Here is a 22,262-nt window from a genome sequence, read left to right as displayed (position 1 = left end):
AAATTTAAAACTTCCCACTTCACTTCTTTATACTGTAAAAAAACCAAACCACTGAGTATTTTTTCCACTGCACTCAACACACATTAACAACCACACAGACAGCACTTTCTTTTTTTTACAACATCCTTTTAACCCTTCAAAAGTGACCAAAAAGTGGTGAATTGCCTTGTGAAATGGGACAACAGACATTTTAAACTGTAAGAGGTACAAAAACATTAATAAATCTGCCCAAGTTTGTACCTACAAAGTCTACAAACACACTCATACTTCCTGCCTTTGCAACACTGGTTTAAAAAGTGCTTCCTTCTACCTCACAGAGGATATAAAACCAAAGACCCTCGATACTGACTTCTCACAAATACTGTTCTAAAGTCTGCAAAATCTGCAAACATCTATTTCTAGGTCCCCACATTTATTATACATATATTGTACTAAATATAAAGCAGACTTCACTTCCCTTTCAAACACCTGCCAGGTAACCCAGCCAACTGGAATCTGAAGCAAGGACTGTACCAAGTAAGATTTCTCAAAGTCTTTCAGGGAAAAAACTTCCTCCATACTGGGGGGTGGGGGGAGTGTGGAAATCTATCCAGATAATCAAATATACCAAGAGGTAGTACTGTTGTTCCAACAACTAAACTATTTTAGAGGGCTGTTTCCATTCCAGAAACCAGGGCCATCTATCTGTACTTCATTACCTAAGAGTTTAGATTGAGCAAATTAATAAAGACTGTGGTCTCAGAAAAACAACAGGGTTTTTTCAAATCAGTATCTGCTGCTTACAGGACAACTAGTTGAGAGCTACAGCCAAAAAAACCCACACAAAAATATTGAAAAAAGGAAGAGATGCATCTTTAAATACATCAGCTTTGCAGGGACAGTGTCCTACTTGTGGGAGCTGACAGCTCAAGAACTGTCTTACACACAGACATGCACTTGCAGGCAAGTGCAGCTCTACTGCTTTTTCACTTGCTCTGTCAGCAAAGAGAGGCAGAAGAGGGTGTATGCACATGTATTGGTTTTTGTATGAGTTCACAGGAGAATTCAAACTGAAAGCAACTCCAGAAAGCCTCTAGTCCAACCTCCCACTCAAAGCAGGGTCAGCTATGGCAACAGGCCAGGTTTTCCAGTGTTTTATCCACCCCAGTCTTGAAAAACTCCCATGCTGGAGACTCCACAAACTCTTCAGGCAACCTGATCCACTGCTTGACTGTCCCAACAGGAAAAAGATTCTCCTTGAGCCTAGTCTGAATATCTCATTTCAGTTTGTGCCTGTTGTCTTGGTTGTTTTGTTCTCTAACTACCTGTAGGGTTTGGCTAAGGCTGGTTAATGACAGCCCTGTAGGTATTGGAAGGCTGATAGTGGGATTTCTAAAGCCCTTTCCAAGCTAAAGAAGTCATTTCCTCCCTCCCTCTTCATAGGTCATCCACTCCTCCAGCCCCTGAACATTTCACATACTTAATAAATTTCTATTTTGTAATTTTCAATCCCATCTCATTTATTATCTGCTGACAGATGATCAGTTTTGATTAGAGCTGCAGTTCATGGCTTGCTTCAGCGAATTTAAAAGGAACAAGTGGTACAAGTTCTTTATGCAAGATGATCACCTGCAACAGCATAACTGCTGTGCTTGATAAAGGAGCAATAGAGCAAAACTAAACATGCTCATTGACAGCCTGTCTTGTCTTTGCTGACCAGTTTGACCAGGCTTTCTTCTACTCTGTCACAGTACATGACAAATGACACCAGTGATCCAAACACCCTCTGCAAAAACTTCATTTAAACCTTCATTTAAAACTACTTTAAAGCAATAAGTAGTCAAGGTACATCGATGACGTCTCAAAAGTTTACAGAACATAAATGAAGCACCAGATGCCAGGAGTTCAATTTCAGCAATTACACAGGTGAAAATTAAAGACCTGCAAAAGTACCTCAGAAAACAGAAACATACTTTACTGTATTTTTTCTTACACCCTCTAGAAGCCTTTCTTGATTAACATTTTAAGTAGTCATGACCATTAAATGACAGCAACCTTCCAGAAAAATGGAGAAAAAAATTAAAACCCTTTTAAAGGCTATTTCTCAGCAAGTGTTCTCAATTTGTCACTTGCAGAAAGACTGAGCTAAGCAATAGCAATGCTCTTCAATTTGGCTTTTGTTAAAAAATAATAAAGAGATTTCATGTAAGTTCAGCAAGTTTATTTTCTTTGAAGTATGTATTTCTGCATGCAAATGAGCAGAATGCATACAGATTATATATAGCAAGAATTTTAAAAACATCCACCACTCCCTTATGCAATAGAAAGCCAACTAAAAAAAAATCCCATAGACTATCATTACAACCCTTGACACCCTAATAATAGCACAACAGTAGATTTTCTGTCACAAGGTATTTGGGTTTGTATTATTAATTCATTTTGTATTACTAGTTCACTTGAAATACAGTCCTGTTTTCATTGTTGCTGTAACTGCTAAATTTTGATATTAACTTTCTTCTGTATATGGCACCACAAAAGTTTACATGTATTTAAACTTGACCTGGGTCTACCTGGTGTACAGATAATAAATCAAATCCTGGAAAATTCAGGATAAATTCTATTCTTCCTGAAAACATCGAGCAACTCAGCTGCAGAGCTTGTGACATGGCCATGCCTGACAATCCAAAACTAGACAGGAACTCCAGCACTGAGATGCAGCCCTTCCCTGTGAAAAGGCTGGGCAGGTCTGACACAAACTATACACTGAATAGTCACTGATATTTTTTTGATACTATTAAGCTATTTTTACATATTAATTTTTGTTACCTGATTACATAACCAACTATCTCTAGTAACAGAAGACGTTATAAAAAGTTTTATTGCTCTATTTTGGACGTTTTCCTTATCCTGCAATTCAGTTACAGAATCAGCAGGCAGAAAACCCAGTCTACAGCAATAGGTAAGAACAAGAATAGTTCTATAAACCAAGTCCTTTAGAGTCCACTTATTAGGACAAACACTCTTCCTATAATTAAAATCAAAGCTCTACAAATAAAAAGTTTGACCCAACTTTATATACAGAGCACATAACACTGGAGCAGACATGTCAATAATACACAGACTTCCCTCTCACATCACTTGGAGTTAACAGGATCAGATATTTACAGGAATATGCTGAGCTCTCCAGGAATGCAACAGAAAAGCAGCTACACACCTCTACATTTCCCAGCCCTAATAAATCAGAGAGCAGCTAAGAAAAAACTTCTAAGCAGAAGCATCAACTACTTCTGTCACCTACTTTAACAAAACCAGGGACTTTTCAAATTCAGCTAGCAAGGCCAGCACACATCAACAGATTAGCCCACTTGCTTTAATAAAATTTTTACTAACAACTTTTTTCATCAGAACAGCTCCTTTCACAATACACATGCTGTCCAGCATAGTCTTTGTGCCCACAATTTCCATTTTATAGTCTTTGAATTCACAATAGGCCTGGCTGGTTGCAAGAGTCACAGGTTTAAGCACTTAATTCCTCCAGCTGTTTAATAAAAACACAACCGTATCTGCCTATCCCATGAACTCCAATTCAGGATGCAGGTTTGGGTTTTTTTTTTTTGAATCAGTTTTGTGAACCTGTCAAGTGTGACAACTGAACACAAAACAACTCCCCTTGCATGCCTTCAAATGAAGACAAAAGAAGTCTTTGATCATGAAGTTTGCCTCATTGACACACCGATCACCTCGGCCCTGACACTGAATTCCACACTGCTCCAGAAAGGCTCTTTGCTCCCTACAGCTGCACAAGCCACCAAGAGCAAATAAACACAAACCCATAGGAAAGTTTAGCTCGATTTCTGAACTGAGAATATTTTCCTAACACTTTTAACAGACTTAGGTGGAAATTCATAAAGTTCACGTGTGAAAATTGTCAAATAATAGATTTGCTGTTTTTTTATAATCAATTATCAAAGCACACAAACAACACAAAATAATTATGCTCTCAGCAAACACTACCCAATGTCTTCCATACCATTTTTGCAAATAGTCCAGTGCCTCCAAACGAGCACCAATCTCAAATGTGATTCCAGGACGATTTGGAGGCTTTTTACTCATCTTGATATTGTCTTTTTCACCACCTTGGATGGAAAGAAAAAAGTTTCATTAAAACACATTACGTTGTTTAAAATGTGTCATTGACAGCAAATATATTCCAGAGGGTGAAAAGATGCAAAATTCTGATCCTGACTTTGTATTAACTGCTTAGCTTACAGAAATACAGGGAGGGCCCAAAAAAAAGCATAAAAAACCTTCATACATACTTTAATTCAGATTTCTTTCGTTTTAAAAACATCTGTTATCAACCTTAAATCAAAAAATAATAAGAAAAAACCATAGTGCTCATCACTGGAGCTCTACTAGACTGTAATTCCTTTTAAAATCTGCATTTTTAAGCAAAATTTTAATATACCTATAGTTAACATGTGTGCTCTCCTCGGGTGAGGAAAAGGCAAACTAAGAAGAACTTACCTTATCAAGAACAGATAAACATGGCTTAAAGGGCAAGTAAGATTAAATGAGCACAAACAAAAAATAAACAAAACTTCATCTTGAGTATTCCTATGCACTCATAGTGGCATTCATAGCACTGAGTTCCAGCACAACTGGCTTCCAATTTTATTTTGCAGCTCAGTCGGTATCAATAAGAAAAAAAAACTAAAAACCTCTCTGTGCAACTACTGTCGCTACCACCGCGACTTTCTGCGGTGCTCCCTGCACCACCCCAAGCCCACTTGCCGAGCGGCAGTGCCGGGATGCGGGGTCGGAGCCTCGCAGCCCCGCACTGCGGGGGGAGCGACACCCGGCCCCCGTTCTGCAGCGGGGCTCCCGTGCGAGCTCCGCCAGCGCGGAGAGGCGAAGGGCGCAGCGCAGCCGGGCCGGGAGCGGCGGGGCCGCGGCCGCAGCGCTCGGCACAGCCGGGGAGGCCCCGCCGGACCCCCGGCCGCGGGCGGGGCCCGGCGCGAGCAGAGCCGCGGGCGCCGCCCCGCCAGGCCCGGCCGGCGTGCGGGGAGCGCCGGAGCCCCGCCGCCCGCGCTCCCTCGGCATTCCCTCCTCTCTCCCGCCGCGGTGCCGGCCCTTACCGCCCGCTCGGCTCGCTCGGGGCCCGGCGCGGCTGCCGCGGGCTGTCCGGCACGGCCGCCCCTCACCGCCCCATCCTGCCCGCGCCCCGCGCGCGTCACCGCCGCGCGACGCGCCCCGCCCCCGGCACGTGACTGCGCAGGGGCGGGGGGCGAGGCAGACAAAGAGCGGCGGCCGCGGCCCGGGACAGCGACACCGGGACAGCGACACGGGCGCGTCGACACTGCCTCACCCTGCCACAGAAACAGCGGGCAGCGGAGGGGGGTGTCCGGCGGAGGGAAAGGAAGGTGTTTAATCAAGGCACTGGGGCATTTCTCGCCTTGGCAAGGGCTGAGGGAGTTGGGGTTGCTCAGCCCCAGAAGAGGTGGCTGAGAGGGAACCTCGTCCAGGAGTGTCTGAGGGAGGGGGTCGAGAGCACGGATCCGGCTCTGCTCGGTGGTGCCGAGTACCAGAGGGAATGGGCAGAATGCACAGGGAGTTTCAGCTGAATAGGAAGAACTTTGTTGTGCAGTGACCCTGCACTGAAGCATTGCCTAAAGACGTGTGGAGTCTCTCCACTAATTCAAGTGGGCACAATCCTGTGCAGTGTGTTCTAGAATGACCCTGCTTAAGCAAGAGGGTTGGACCAAATTACTGCTGTCCTTTCCAGCCTGACCAGTTCTGTCACTCTGGGATCTGTGATTCTATGATAGGGAGAAAAAGACTCGGGGCAGTCACTGAGATGGTCCTGGAGCTGCCACAGCCTGTGGCTGGTGGCCACAGGACAGCCCTGGCCAGGCAAGAAGCCTGACAGTGGCCTGTCTTTGCCTCTGTTTTTTACCCATGAAACCACCTTCATCTGACCCACAGATTGTCTTGCTGTTATTCATCCCAGCCTCCCCCCATGCTGCTGAGGACTGGGTGGGTGCTTGGCAGCTGGTGAACAGCCCACTGCTGTCCCTGTGACACCCGGTGTTGTGGTGACTGCTGTGCTGCTTATCACTGTGTTCTGCTCTGCCTGAGAGACCTATGATAAAGGCAATGACCGTGAGCCACGTCTGGCATTTGGCCCCTGCATTTGCTGCCATCCCAGTGCTCAGGGAACAATCTCATGGAGTCTTTCCTTCTATTCTTCTCCAAGGCAGATGTTGCTAAGTTTGTGACAGCAAGATCAGCATCATTACATCCCCCTGGATGTGATCAGTAAAATAAATGTCAAGTTTCCACCAATTAATAAAAAGGCATAGTGTATTTCTGGAAGCTGCACATTTTGGATCACAGTCAGCTTGTCAGTCCTTTCCATTAAGTGACCTTTAAGAACTTTTTTGAGTGTATTAAGTTTGTGTGGCAAGACTTTGGTAATGGGGGACTCCTGTGAGAAGCTGCCAGAAGCTTCCCCCATGTCCACCAGAGCCAAAGTCAATTGGGTCGAAGACAGATCCACCAGTGGCCAGTGCTCAGGCTATCAGTGACAGTTTTGCCTTGGATGGTAACTGATGAGTGATCTCAGGAGTGATCCTGGTGAGTGATCCTCAGGACTGACCTCTCCTCTTGCCCTAGAAGCCTTTTGTTACATTTACCTCCCCTGTCCATTTGGGGAGGCCAATGACAGATTGGCTTTGGGAGGCACCTGGTGTCCAGACAAGGTCACTAAACAGCAGCAGGACAGACAGGACAGTTTGTATGGTAGCCCTTGGACCTGTCCAGAGAGTACCAGCTGTGAGAAACCTGCTCTGTGCTCACCTGGAGCCTCTGGCAGAAAACACCTGGAAAGACCCAAGGTTGAGCACTGGGATTCTGGAGCTGAGGGTATCAAAGGTCTGAGGTGTACCAGATGTTCACAGGAAGGGGCACCTCTACACATAATGCATCTGAATACATAATGCATGGAATAAGGGGATAGGATTGATCACACAGAGGGCTCAGAGGAACTCCCAGTGTCCCTGAATGCTGAAAGAGTTCACCATTGAGCCAGGAGGCAGAGATTTCAGAGCATCAACTCAGGAGGTGGCTCAAGCCCAAAAGTATAATAAAGAGCAGAAAGTAAAAGGCAGAATGCTCTTTTCACCAGTGTTTCCTCTTGTGTTGTGCAAAACCATCTGATGTGGAAAGCTGCTGAGTGGAGCACAAGTCATGGACCAAATTAATTGATTGCTCTTATATGGATGTTTGGGGGATGTCCCACAGACTAAGGTAATGACATCTGTGCATGTGTCACTGGACAAGGAGGGGGATCATGATTGATGGTGATGTTGATAACACACCAGTGTGGTGGCTGCTGCTGAATAACACTTCCACAGTGTCAGGGCTCACTTTTTTTCCCCCACTCATCTTCCCAAGCAAGCAGGCAAGGGGTGGGCAAGAGACTGGGAGGGGCAGAACTAGGACAGTTGACCCAAACTGGCCAAAGGGATATTCCATGCCATAAAACATTCACATCAGCAAGAAAATCTGGGACAGAAGAAGAAGAAGACTGTTGGGACATTTTCTTCCAAGGTGACCATTGCTGGGAGATGGAGGGATATAGGTCTGCTGGTGGGAAGTGCTGAGTCCTTGCCTTTGAATTGCTTGGGGGTTTTTTGGGGTGGGGTTGTTTAGTTTAGGGGGTTTTGTTTTCCTTCATTTATTAAACTGCCCTCATCCAGATCTGCAAACATTTCTGGGGGTGCTGGTAGACAGTGACTGAACATGAGCCAGCAGTGTGCTAAGGAGAACAATGGCATCCTGGCTTGTATCAGAAATAGTGTGGACAGCAGGACTGGGGAATGAGATTGTCTCTCTGTACTCAGCACTGGTGAGGCTGTATCTTGAATCCTGTGCTCAGTTTTGGGCCCCTCACTGCAAGAAAGACATTGAGGGGCTGAAATGTATCCAGAGAGTGGCAGCAGAGCTGGGGAAGGATCTGGAGCACAAGTCTGATGAGGAGCAGCTGAGGGAGCTGGGGGTGCGCAGCCTGGAGAAATGGAGGCTCAGGGAGGACCTTATCACTCTCTACTCCCTGGAAGGAGGCTGTAGCCAGGTGGAGTTGGTCTTTTTCCCCAGGCAGCAAGTGATAGGACTTGGAAAAGGCCTCAAGGTGTGCCAGGGGATGTTTAGATGGGATATTAGGAAAACATTCTTTACAGAAAGAGTGGTCAGGCATTGGAACAGGCTGCACATGGAAGTGGTGGAATCACCACCATTCCTCAAAGTGTTCAAAAACAAATGTGGATGTGGCAGTGGGAGGCATGGGTTAGTGATGAACTAACCAGCAGCTTAATTGTCCAGCAGCTCAATTGTCTTAGAGTTCTTTTCCAACCTCAATGATTCTATGATTCTCACTTTTGTTCTTCCCATTCTCTTCCCTATGCCACTGCTGGGGGAGGGAGTGAGTGGCTGTGTGGGCGTTTGGCTGCTGTTCAAGGTCAATCCATCTGCTTCATTTAGTCCCCAGGAGGCTGCCTCCCACTTGAGGAGTCTTTATAGACATAATGTTCAGTAGGATATTTTAGAGTATTTGCTATGATATTTTTTTTTCCTCCCTAGATTTTCCCTTGTTACCATTTTCTGGAAGGTGGTGGCAAACAGAAGAGACTGAAGGAAGAAGGAGGCTTGAAGAAAAACAAAGGAAACAAAATAAGAAAACAAAGAGGGGAAGGGGAAGGGAAAGGGAAAGGGGAAGGGAAAGGGAAAGGGGAAAGGAAAGGAGGTTTTTCCTTTTTTTTAGTAAAAATGTTGCCGTTGCATTTATTTGAATTCTCCAGCTCTTACTACTTTTGGTGTAATTTTGATGCAATCTTTGGTTTAGAGGGTTTGCCACAGGATAGTGAAGGTTGTTGTGTAAGGAATGAGATCTCTGAGTGGCAAAGAATGTGCAGCATCAGGATAGTTAGAAAAGTGGAGGTGCTTCTGTCCAAGGAGAGGGAATGGGGGAAAATAAAAGGCAGTGAGGATGGAGCTGGGTACATGGGAGTCACTGAATCACGCTCTTCACTGCTGAAGGCTGTTATGCCATGGTGTGGGTAGAGCAGTGTGTGGCACCCCATTTCTTTGCTGCTGAGGCTGTTGAGATGGAGGCAGAGCTGGCAGGAGGTGGCAGAGGCACAGCAAGCCCCTTGTATTGATTCATATGGACTAAAAGCACATCTGCAAGCACAGAAGAGCACAGACAATCCCATATAATCCCCAGCCCTGGCAGCTCCCAGGAGCAATCAGCCCATCAAGGGCCCATTTCCTCAAGCTCAGAGGAGCACAGGGACAAATGGCAGGTGGGAACCAAACTAAAGTCTTGGAGGAAGGGACACCTGCTGCAGGGTGCCATGTGTGACTCCTACCACACTGCCTTCAGACCAGCAGAAGTCCATGTGTGGTCCAGCAGCACAGGGCAGCATTTCCTTGCACTATTATCAAAACATTTGGGAGAACAAAGAGCCCCAGCCACTGTCCCCATTTCTTTGCTGCCATTCCATGTATACCCATCCCCACCCTGCTGTAGCTCACAGGCACCCACAGCCCCTGCTGGCCCTGACTTGCCTCTCCTAGTGCCTCCCTAGCTCTGCCCATGGACCAGGACCCCATTTCAACTACACTACTCCACCATAAACCAGCAAGGAGCAATTTAGGCCAAGACATTTTTTATATTCTTTTAGCACAAAACTATATCTGATATTTAGTTTTGTCTCCTAGGAAAACAAGGCCTACATGGCTGCATTGCCTGTCTGCCTTCCATTTTCCCTTTCTTCACTTACTCCTATAACTTCTATCTTACTTCAAGCTTGACACAGAGAGAGACACATCACATTATTCCAGCTTTTCTGTTAAAATGCTCAACTGGACAGGGGAGGGTCACTGAGTCAACCTCTCCACGATGGAAAGACTCAGTGGTTATTTTCCTTCAGACACCAGAGCATGACAAGACAGAGATGCAGGAAAAGAGATTTCTCTATTTGTGCTCCTCACACAGTTTGGTGTTTAATCTTGTCACGAAACATGTCTTCAGCTTCGTCATGAATATACAGGCCATAAATTGGAAATCAAACTGGATGGGAGATTTTATATTGCCAGTCAGTGACTCACTGAGACTCGGAGAGGGGGAGAGAGGATTTCATAATCAGCTGAGCATGAGCTCATGATGTGCTGTTGATGCTGAAAAGACTAATGCAGTCTTTGCAAAGCACATGCACATGGAAACACAGAGTAGGAGTAGAGAGGTGACATTATCACTGCACTTGGCACCAGTACGTTGTTATTAAAATAACTGACTGTTCAGAAAACCCATCCAAAAATGGGAAGGGTTCAGGAAAGGTCTGGGAGAATGATCAAACACCTGGGAAAAGAAAGATATTATGGTGAGAAACCCAGACATCAGTTTGTTTATTTTGCCATTTGTTTTTTTTGTGGGTGATTGGGTTAGGTCATAAAAGAACTACTTTTAATGTCAGATATTGCAATTGTGAGGTGACAGTCAATAGAGTAAAACTTCATTGTTGTTTTTACCCCTATTATAATAGAGAGGTATATTTAAAATTACTGCTGGTGCTTGTATTCAAATGGTGTCTGCACAGCCTCAGTCTGGCAAATGTGCAGCAGCACCTCTGCCCTGCTCTCTCCATCTGCACAGGCAGCTTGCATGTGGCCTGGCTTTGTTCTGTCATCATCTGTCCTTCTCCTGCCACTTCCTTGGTCTATTTTGGCTCCATATCTGACATCAAGCTGTTATGGCCCTCTCTTCAGTTTCTCTGCCCTTCTTCTTTCCTTTCATCCCATAAACTCCCTCCTCTCCAGAAATTCCTCCCTCCTTCTGTGAAGATTTCCATTATCTCACTGAACATTTCTCTTTCCCTTTCAAAGCCCTAAATTTTCCAGATGCTGGGAAATACCCTAAAGTGAATGAGTTTTGAAGCATCTGGCCTTGTTTGAAAAAAGAAAGTCACTAACAGCCATTGCCATGGACACCATACAAAACAGTAACCCTGTGGGTTTGGGACATCAACCCCATCTTTTTCTAGTTTTGAAAGATACAGAAACTGGACATTTTTTACTGAATTGCTCACTGGTTCTTTGCAGAGTGCCTTTAATTCTGTCAGTGGTTTCTCTCAGAGAACTGCCTGTTTGCCCACAGGTGCTGTGTTTCACTGCATTGCTGGAGAGGTGGCATGAAGCTGTAAAGCAGAATTAAGGTTCCCTACTGCAGTATTTTAAGGTGAAGTACAGTAAGGTGAGAGTGCTAAGGAGTGAGATCTGGCAAATCCAGATGGGTAATGAAATTTGCATTTAGCAGGTAGTTCTGACATTAGTGAAAGGGTCCCAAATCCACACAAAGAAAGAGAAGAAAGCGCAAACATTGGCATTTGATGGGGTTAAAGGAAAGCCTTGAGGCAGAAGTTGCTGCTCACCAGAGTGGTACTTCCTGATGCTTTGCATGGCTGGGAGGGAGCAGCTCCCTGTTTTGGATGCAGGCAGCTCTGCTGTGTCATGTTACAGCCTCACTAAACCACTTTCTGTGTATCATTTGATATTTATTGGGGGCACAAGGAACAGTCACCACACTATGAATATTGTTTTGCAATGAGTGTTAGACCTCTTGAGATGTAATTGTGCTTTTACCTCAGAAACAGTGCTGTGCCACTTACTTCTGCCTTTCATATTGCAGCCATATGTCTTGGATAGTGTTTTGGTTTTAGATTCTGTAGACTGGAGTACATCAGTAAATATGTTACTGAATTTTCCTTTAAAGCCTTGATGAGAGCAGTGTTGAACAAAAAAAGCTGTAGTAATAATACCTGCTCTATGCACTGATTTCCTAGATTATTTCCATATGAGACTGAAATGCAGCATACACTTTCTGGTGGATCAACAGAGCACTTGACTAACAAACATATCCCAGTGGGAAGATTTTCATGGTCTGCATTTCCAAGAGCTGACCTCTGGGTGGACAGAATTTGAAACTTGTGCTGAAGGAAAACAGAATTCCAAAAATCACATATCCAACCTGGTGGAGTCCAGGAGTGAGAATGAAAATTGCACATCACTTTTGTCAGCAGGCAATACCAATCACTTTGTAAAACTCCTGTCTCCTCTGTGGTCCCATGTAAACTGGGGTGTCCTCCTCAGGGGTTGAAGGATGGTTGTTGATTGTGAGATTAGCCCTTTGTGCCCAGCCCTGCCTGTAAAATGCCTGTAATGCATTTGTTCACAGGAGCACATGCTCATGGTAGGAGTCACTTGTTTCTTGGTACTTGGCCATTGGGTCTGTGCTGGTGTCACATGGGCAGGTTCCTGGAAGGCTATCAGAGTTCTGCTCTCTGTCCTTAATTGCCTTGTAGGCCACATTCAAATCCTTGATCTTTATGCAATGCTGGGTAATATCCAGGCTGTAAAACCCCTCTGCCTCTTGTGTGTGTGGTTTTCCACTGGATACTGAGGCTGCCTGTGCTGTTGCTGTTGCCTCTCCCTAGCCATTGAAGTAGTCCAGGACATCACTTTGGATCTAGCTGGAAATGTGAGCTGGGCATGGGCAAGGCTGGAAAATTGCAAACAATACCAGAAAGGCCTGTGGACTCTCAGTATAAGCCTCACAAATTTAGACTTTGCTTAAATACTAGTATACAGGCAGAAAGGGGCTCAGTCAGTGTCAGACTACTGATAAGTTTCCTGTGTAAAGACAAGCATTTTAAAGAACATTATTAGAGTAACACTTCAGTTGTTACTGGTCTTCATTTATGCCTCTCTCAGTAGGATTTATTACAGAAATTACCATGATACCAGAATGATCAGTATTTTGCCACTACTGTTGTCTCAAGAACCAGTGAGACCAACATCTCTCAGCTACAGATTTTCAGTATATATAAAGCATGTTATGATCCTTCCAATCATTTGTTGGCCAAAAGTCTTTACTGTACATCAGTACAAGACCCTCTGTTCCATGTAGATCACATCAGGGCTGTCACAGAGACCACCCAGGTTCCCAGGTACCGTGGGCAGCAGTGCATGGCCACCTCCAGAGGAATATTGACTTTTATTTTGGGACTCAAAATGTCACAAAAAAAACCCCAACCAAAGATGAGATTTTATGTGTCTAGTTAGAGCACCAAGCAGGTCCCTAAAGCCATGTGTATCTATGTGGTCTGTTCAGCTTTTAAGCACCCAGCTGCTCCTATGCAGGTGGTGTGTCCAGCACTAACTACAGTGACATGGGAGACAGGACTATGGGCAACTGAGTGTTCTCCATGTCTTATGGGTTATCCCTGGGTTGGTCACATAGTGATGGGTTTTAACACTTAGAGGTGAGAGTCAGCAGTGTCCCCATGCTGTCCTACCTGCTTTAGTCCCTGTCCTTTCCCTCTCAGTCTGTGTGTCCTAAAATGTAGATGTGTGCTGGAAGTGTGATGGCCTGTGAACTTAGGAACCATGGGTGTACTTCCCTCATACATCACCTCAAACCTGTTCCCACTCATTGCCTGCTCAGACCACTGATCTGTGCATTAATATTTCTATTCTCTACAAATCAGATGCTGCTGGAGCACACCTGGCCAGCAGGTCTGCCCTGGCTGCTTGTAGTCACAGCAGACACTGCAGTGTGCTGACTCATGAACTTTTGTCATCCTTTTTAAAATCGAGCCAGACAGCTTTTAGTATAGATCTGTGTATTTGTTGCTTTTTTTTAGTGTTCCTACCTTCTTGTTCAGTATCAGTCAAATCTTCTTGTGAGGAAATTTATGAAGAACTCCAATGAGGCCTCACCTGAGTTTTATTAGAAACCGTGACTAAATTCTGCTTTGGATTTTCTAAATTTGGCTGATAGATTTGAATCTCTTCCTTTTGTTTTCTTTTTCTGATAAAATAGGTTTTAAAACAGTATTTTTAGATGCAGGGTGGGGGATTTACAGATTCTAATGGAAGCACTTGTATTTTTCCCATACCTATTTTTACACTGCTCTTGTATCATGATGTGGCATTTTCCCATGTCTACATCAGGTTCTGATACCAAGGAAATTTCTCCATGGTACCATATAATCAAGAAGCAAGGAGATACAACACAGCTTGGTTATGGCTTTGTACAGAGAAATATCATTTACATCACAGGCTTATTTGATTTAGATCCTTTTTAAACATTTTTTGTCTATCTGGACTGTGTCTGTGGTATAATATAGAGGTAGCTGATGTAGCGTTATTGGAGGTAAGCTCTTGAGATCTAAGTAGTATGGGTGTATCAGCAAGCTCAGAGCTAATTCCAAATTTTACAGGTCATTCATTGTACTCCACCATGCAAATGCCAAAAAATGCCCTTTTTCAAATTTACAAAAATTTGTAAAAATGCCTTTTACAAATGCCAAGAAATGCCCTTTTACTCCACTAAGAAATGCCCTTTTTGCCTGTTTTGCAGAACAATTAAGCTAAAATAATGAATTTGGGGGCAAAAATCAATGCTGAAACTCAGAAAGTCTCTGATAGAGTGTGATGGGATTTCCATGTGATAATATTAAAAATGGATTTGTTCCACTTCAAGGCAAATTAATCTTTGTTCAGGCTAATTAATCTTTGTTCATGCAGCTGACCTGATAAGGTTATTGAAATCATATATGATGTGACAATTCTGTAACCTGCACTGAAATTCTAACTTAATGCAGGATTAGCCTTTTCTTAAAATTGAAATAAAATGTCTAGTTTTGTGAGATTTTTTTTTCTTAATTACTAGAGTCCCTCAAATATTGCTGTGTTTCTGCTGCATAAAGGAATGCACTTAGTTTAAAACATTATCATTTACAAAGGTGAATGAAAATGGGTCTTAGTTTGCCCTGCAGCAAGACTGCAGGCAAGGAGAGTTTCACAGACCTTCATTTTGACCCAGTGAGGCTGCTCAGAGAGTCTCATGACCAGCCTTTCCCCTGCTGGATTTTTAAAATTTTTTCAATTATTTTTCAGATATCGAAGAATATTTTTTTCACTTTTGAGTACTGTGTAAACACTATCGACACAGACCTGTGATATAGGAAAAATGGCTTGATTTGATGGTTACTGAAGCTGGTGGACAATTAAAGGTTGTCAGGTTTCCAGGAGGTTGAAAGAGAGTTACAAAAGCATCACATTACTCTCAATTACATTCAATCAATAAGCACTCCACTCTCTCCACCATGGCCACTCAATTCACTCTACCAGAAAATACCCTTCCTGAAAATTGTGTGTTTAGCAGAACAGTACTCTGCATTGAGTTGCAGTGGGCTGTTGAGATGGCAAAGTTATGGTGCAATATGAGCTAAAAACTCATCTGCACACTCACAGAGGAGCACAGAGTGGGGGGAGTGGGAGCACAGCAGTGGGAGAAGGAGTCCAAAGAATTCCCTGCACCCAGCTGTTCCCATTCCAGGAGCCATCAGCCCATCAAAAGCCTTTCTGATCAGCCAGAGGAGCCTGGGAGCACAAAGGCAGGTGGGAACTTGAATTAAGATTTCAGAGTAAGGGACACTTTGTCTGCTGGGCCTTTCCCAGCGCTGTCCCAGAGGAGTCTCAGCCCTCGTGGCCAGGCATGGAACCCACCCAGATGAGTTAACACCAGAGCACCTCGGGATTGCTGCCTGGGGCATGGGACACCCATGGGCTGGGGCGTGTCTCTGTGGGCTGCTGAGGACCTGGGCAATCCCAGCCAGCTGTACCTGGGTGTGTGATGGTCTGCACCACCAGCTGGGCTGGGGGGCTAGGAGCTCAAATGTCTGGGTGGGTGCAGCTGGTGAGACTGGGATCCAGGGGCAGCTGTTGGGCACACCTGAGCCCAGCTGCTGGAGGGGCATGTACAGATGTGTGTAGAGGACCCCTGCACTGTTCAGCCAGAGGGGTGAGAAGGATGAAGCTCTTGGGGCTGTGGGAGTGCTCTCTGTGCCAGTTGCCTGTGTTGCCAGCCATGTGTGTAACATGTGGTTATAAATGCACTCTGTGCATGTCCCTCTCAGGTGTGAGAGACAACTGCTCACTTTCAAAATTAAAAAAGGTTTATTAAACCTTAACAAAAATACAACAAAGGATTGCTAAGGAAAAAGCTTCAGTGCTGGGAACTGCCCCTCATGCATACCACACTGCCAGTTCATCTTCAAGATGGATGCTCAGTCTTTTATACCCCAGGGGGTTGCATCAGCCAGCCCTGGCCCTTCCCAAAGTCTGTCAGTCAGCTCTTCTTTGCCATTTATCGGTGGAAACTGCTTTCTTGTACCTTGATTGGAGGTCAGGTGTTGCCATGCCAGGCTCCCTAAGCACCAAGCTTTTCCATTCCCATCTGCCCCATGCCAGGGACACCTGTGCATGCCTTGTTTGTACCTGTCCTAGACAACCCCGGCTGTCTGATGGCAACAATACAGGGGGGAAAAGGGAACTATGGGGAGAACAGAGGACATCTAAACTACAGTAACATAACTATACATCACTAAAGCTTTTCTTAATATTCACACAATAGTTATCTTTTAACTGCGAGAGCCAATCATCCCATTATCCATCTATAACAGCGGGGTACTGGCTCGATGCTGGTGGGACCTCAGGCATGGAGCTGCCCCAGCCCCACCTCTCTTGAACTGTCAGACCCTGCACTATCTGTTGCATCAAAAGCAGTGAGCCTGGGAGAAGAGTACAAAGATGGGTGGTATTTAGTATTGTAATTTCTAATTTCCTTCCTTTTGTGGGTTGAATGGTAATGCATGCCACAGGCATAAAATTACTGCCAGTAAGTTGTTGGTGCACTCATTTTGTAAAATTTGAAACCTGCTTATTGTTGAGATAGGGTGTGTTGGTGGAGTGGGAAATTTGAAGAGCTACAGAGTGAAGACAAAAAAAGCTGTATATAAACCCTTGTGTGTGTGTATTAACTATAATCGAGCAGTCACCTATAAAATATTCACCAATGCATGAGGTTTATGCATCAAAAGCTTGTGGAACAGTGAGTTTCAGATACAAATAGCAGTGATTAAAAAAGAAAACACCTCCAAGCCTGAATATGATGATATAGACACAATATATTTTAACTATATAGACAAACATGAAATGCCAATGTCCTTCAGAAAAGCAGTTCAAGCTTGGAATTAACTTCTTCCTGTTGAGAATAATAAGAAAAGAAACAAAAAATATGCCCAAGGAGTAAATTCCTGTGTGTACAGAAATTCTTCTGTAAGTGACCTAGTTTTAAAGATCATTGGGAATTTATATTCATTGCCTGTAGAGAGGCAGGGTGGCCAGGGAAATGCTGCTTTGATGAAGCCCATGCGTCCATGGAAATAGTGCTGGACTAAATTTCCTCATTGACATAATTCCACTAAATTAAAAGAACTGATGTGAAGATGGATTATGTCCCTATTTTCATGTTTGACCAAAAGGATCATAAAATGTTCATTTAGTTTAACTCGCAAACAGAAGATCTTTTGCAATATCCTAATTGCTTAATTCCTATTTTTGTTTCCTTTTCTGGGAGATGAGCTTTTTACATTCTTTTTATCAGTGGAAGTATTTTTCCTTGTCCAAGGGGAAAAAACCCACAAACTATCATAAAATCAATCATATTTTTCTAGATTTATGGTTTCATTTTTTTGTCAGTGATACATACAGACATCAGGAAAGAAACCTACTAGATCATTTTATCTATTTGGAGATGAAGTGTTACCCCCTAAGGCTGTACAATTCACTGTCAAGCAGCTGATTTATATTACTTTTGCATGTAATAGTTCTGTAGCCAAGTCCTTTGATTGCCAGGATATCTTATTCAGGCTCCATTTCTCTTATGTGTATTTGACTTTATTTTCTATACTTTAAGGTATGATGAATGGATACTTTACAGAGTATGAAACATTTAGCAATGACTATGCAACAATGACTATGTTTACAAATGGCTTTATTCCTTTCTCCTTTCTATGGAATTTATATTAACATTGCATAGCATATATTTGCAGTAATGTTCTCAGCTGTGAAATGTAGCTCTGAACTCTGCCCAAATGTATCTTCTGTACAATAGTGCTTTTGCAAAATGTATTGTTATTATTTTTTTTTTTTTGGTAACTGGATTGTTTTCTTACATCAAAACCTGCCAGGCTCACAAAGTATTTCAACAAACGGAATGATTTGTATACACAACTTGAAAGTTTTCTGTGCGAGGTGGAAAAGCAAATCTGAAACAAAACTCTGTGTCACAGATGAGAAAATGATCTGTACGATCATTGGGGCGAGACATTATTTGTAGTGGTTCTTCTCTTTCGCAACAGCCGGCAGGAGCGTTCCTGGGCTAATCTTTATCTTCGGTTTGCTCTTCAGAACAAATGCCTCTGATGTGAGGCTACTTTACAGGAAACGTGACCTCACTGGGGCTCTGTGCCGCTGATTGCACGGGCTGTTTTCGAAAGGAAACAGGGGACTCGCTAGAGCTGCCCTTGTGAAGAGCCAGGGCTGAGCTCTCCCAGGAAGCTGCTCGAGGAACAGCCTCCACCAGCCGTCCCACGGGCTCTCCCGCTGATGAAGAGAAAATTTTTGCACGCATGTGTTAATTGTGAAATGGATTTTCCAGGTTTGAAGGATTTTAGTCTTATTTATCTCTTAATATGTTTGCCAGCTGAGGAATAGCTAAGCTTTGCGTTCATTTCTGTGCTGCTCTTCAGGAAGTTTCGCGGTTTTGTGAATGTTGCTACCATTACCTGCAGGGAGAAAAGACAAAGCTGCTCTTCAAAAACAACTGATATGTGTGAACAATCAAAAAAGTCTCTTTGTAGACTTTTGTGTTTGGTAGATAAAATAGAATAAAAACTGGTTGCCTGGGTTTCAGCACAATATTTTGGTAGGTACTAATGTAAATATTCAGATTGTATGCTGAAGGCATCATTGGCTTAAACACTAATTTGATTTTTGGAGGGAAAGGTGGTTAAAACTGACTGGTTTGCACAATGACTTTTTGTTTATATTTCAACATGAACTTTTGTGTGTTTTGAAATCCAAGGAGGGTTGTTGGCTTAAATTTTTATTTGGATTCTTGGCATAAAATGTTGCCACATTCACCTCAGATTGGCTTTTAGTGAGATTTCATAGAGCTGTTGGCTTTTTCTCATGCCACGGTTCAGATGTGCTGTGTTGATGGCTCATTTCATGGAGTACAGACACAGTAGCACTGCTCCATTGTATAGTGGTGGTCAAGAAGCTTTGTTTTGTTATGTCATTACTATAGCTTCTCATGCTATTAATAGAACATAAATAGGACTGAATATTAAATGAAAGCAGAACACTGTGCAGCATTGTCTACAACATAATGTTTCCATGTTTTCTCCATCATTGATTGAATTATTTTCGAGAACTCTCTTCATTATGCCAAAAATTTTCATGATCACGGGCAGCAAAGAAATCCGTTGGACTGCCTGTTCCATGACTGTTCACAGAAGCTTGATATTATTGTTACTTAAAATAGTTTAAAAGCAAGTTACAGCTGCTTATTAACTGTTCTTGAAAAGAGGGAAATGTCTCACTTCCCCAGTAGTATAACCACATATGCATATTGCTCACTTTCCTTTAGAAATAGATGAATATGCTCTATTTTATCTTAAACTTTATTTCTCTGGAGGGTGGCAAGTAAACATCCTGTGGAGACATACCTTGCAAAGTTATGAGAGAATTCAAATGAGGAACAGAAGGACTGTGGTTTGTTCTGCCACTGTGATCAGCATGTGTCAACACTTTCTAGTGAAAGCACCACCCCATAGGAAAGCTGCCACTCCTAAAAGTTATTCTTTTTTAGACATTGCTACTTTTTATTTTCATAACTGAAAGAATTGTGTGCAATACAGCTCTGCTGTGGGTTTCAGTGGCTGGAAAGTTTCACTCTCAGATTATTAAAGAGTTGCGATAGATATAACTGATCCTGACATATACTTCTATACATCCTTTTCAAACAAATTTGCCCTAGAATCAGTTACTTTTGCCTAAGTGAGAATACATTATATCTAATAATTTGATCTATATTGCTGATACTATCTTACACATACTGATTTTCAAACAAGACAAAACTTGCTTCCATTTATTTTTAAACTCTTTTACAGATAATCTATATTCCCTGTTACCCTAGGGTGTATGAAGCAGTCCTTTTCAAGATGTATGGAACATCACATATTGCACCAACTCCAGGAGCGAATAAATTTGGATACATTTGTCAGAGTTTTAATAAAAATAAATACCTTGTGGAGGGGCTCTTCTTTGACTGATAAGACTTAGCATTTTGCTGGTTTTGGTTTATATCCAGATCTACAAACTGCTTGTTGAGTCCTTCCTGTATCTTCTTCTAGAGTTTGAAAGCATTTCTTCGTTTTGAATATAAGATTTTTTTACACATTTAAGAATCATGATTTTGCCTAAAATAAGAGAAATTATTTCAGGAGGTAGTTGTATGTTAAAAATAGCTCTAATACATGTCAAACCATGAAATACACCACTGGTCCCACTGTTTGTACAACTTGCTTTGTGGTGTTCTGACTGATGCTTCTTGATCTCTCTGTACTTTCCCTCAAATTCTTTCCATTTTCTCCTCCTCAAGTTATTTTTGCAGCCATTAGAGCCTAATTCGTTCAACAGTAAAGTGATTTTTTTTTCCAAAAGGTAGGAGAAGCAGTATGTATGGGACCAAGGTAATGGGACTGATTTGTGAAAAAATACCCTGAAGGTTTTACTTCTCTTCTTTCATCACCTTGCCTGGTCCCAAGGCTGAGTCAGCCTTCACACCCAGTCTGTGACTGACAACTGAGCTCCCAAGGAGGTTAAACAAGATTACCTAAGTGGAAACCCTGACCTTCATGTCGTTTCTTTGCCTCAGCTCATAACTGAACATAAAAATATAAAGTTCTCTTAGCCCTATCTCCTCTCAGAGGTGAACAATGGGCATTTACTAACAGAGTTGTAAGTCTGAAGCTCTAAAGATTCAGGAGAGACAAGGTAATATGGGGAAAGATCATATCTTTTATCTTTTTATGGAATAATAGACATAAATTCTCCCTATGCATAGGCCTTGCTCATATTTTGTAAGGTTGATTCTGTCTGGTGCAGAACATCCAGCAGCACTTTGCACACTTGAGCCATGGTAATCCAGATAAATCCTATTTCCTTAGTCTCCTGCCACAATATTACTGTCAAATATTGTCACTGTAGCAATCCCTGTGCTCATTGTGCTATGTCTGCAATTTTCATCTGAAAGATATAATGTAGTGGTGATGGTGGCCTTTCCATTCTACCCTGTATCTAGTGCCAGTTCAGGTTCTAGCTTTGGCATAAAGCAGATTTCTGATAAAACAACTTAAAATTACTGCAGTTATTTTATTTGTGTGCATAATTATTTCTCTCAAGTCTGTTATTTGGGCAGAGTACAGATATCTGATTTCTGTTGGCTCTGATTCTGTGTTGTTCTGGTTGAGATGAGTTTCCTGTAAACACTAAGTCTTTCCCCAATTCCTTCATATGTTTTGTCTCCTCTAATTCTTCCCTTTATATTCTTTTTTTTTATTATTATCTTTCTGGTATGCACAAGCTACCTGTCAATGAATATGATAACAATTCCTTCTGATTTCACCTTTGCCTCTGCAGGTTCAACACCATTTAATGAAGAGCATAGACACAGCCTCTCAAGACATATTTTTCCAAGGTATTAAGGAAAGTTACACTTGCCTAATTTTATTTTTGTTTTGGCATAGATTTTGTAAAAGTCCTTTTGGGCCACTGAGAAATGTAGTCCTGATCATAATTTAATTACTGCCCTAAATGGAGGTTCAGAAGTACTGCTGTGGAGGTTGCAAACACTGGTTTTGCAATTACAGGATTTGGAGTATCTCTCTTCCATCTGCTTTTCCCTACACTGAAATTATGGTATCTCTCTGTGACATGCCATATGGGGTAGTTAAACCTCTTACTGAAACACAGGTCAGACACTAAATCAATCTGGTGTCTTCCTTTCTTTCCATGATGTCACTACATGGCAGTTTGGAACTCATAGGTGGTAAGGGGAAAGGTATAACCATAAATTAAATTTTAGTCAACTAAGTACAATGTCTACAACTTTTAGATCCTTTCACCTCTGTCATTACTCCCTTCTACTTTAAACACCAGAGAATATATTTTTCTGTGCTGTATTTAATCCCAAAGTCAATTGTGTTTCAGTGCTGGATGGAGCTACCACAATGTGTGGGCTTTATCCTATG

At 42.8% G+C, this 22,262-nt stretch overlaps 2 protein-coding genes across 10 annotated transcripts in view; one reads left to right on the top strand and one right to left on the bottom strand.

The window, feature by feature from the left end:
* Nucleotides 1–5,264, bottom strand: part of PHF20L1 (PHD finger protein 20 like 1) — a 57,385-nt gene extending 52,121 nt beyond the window's left edge. For 8 of the 9 annotated variants that reach the window (XM_071421829.1, XM_071421833.1, XM_071421834.1 and 5 more), the window contains exons 1-2: nt 5,118–5,264; nt 4,010–4,115 (exon numbers count right to left, since the gene is read on the bottom strand). In XM_071421829.1, the coding sequence (XP_071277930.1) occupies nt 4,010–4,092 (83 nt within the window). In that variant the 5' untranslated portion in view covers nt 4,093–4,115; nt 5,118–5,264. Of the gene's footprint in view, nt 1–4,009; nt 4,116–4,506; nt 4,927–5,117 lie in introns of those variants that run through there. The other variant, XM_071421830.1, reaches the window with a different exon arrangement.
* A 12,715-nt stretch (nt 5,265–17,979) lies between these two features.
* Nucleotides 17,980–22,262, top strand: part of LOC139587465 (dynein axonemal assembly factor 11-like) — a 51,283-nt gene continuing 47,000 nt past the window's right edge. The window contains exons 1-2 of the mRNA XM_071421826.1: nt 17,980–18,604; nt 21,652–21,709. Coding sequence (XP_071277927.1) covers nt 18,553–18,604; nt 21,652–21,709 — 110 coding nt within the window. The 5' untranslated portion in view covers nt 17,980–18,552. The remainder of the gene's footprint in view (nt 18,605–21,651; nt 21,710–22,262) is intronic.

The sequence above is a fragment of the Agelaius tricolor genome, unplaced genomic scaffold, assembly GCF_023055355.1.
Source record: "Agelaius tricolor isolate 1412-34295 unplaced genomic scaffold, bAgeTri1.0.p SCAF_2, whole genome shotgun sequence".
NCBI lineage: Eukaryota > Metazoa > Chordata > Aves > Passeriformes > Icteridae > Agelaius > Agelaius tricolor.
The sequence above is the reverse complement of the archived record's forward strand: the minus strand, read 5'-3'. Positions and strand labels throughout refer to the sequence as shown.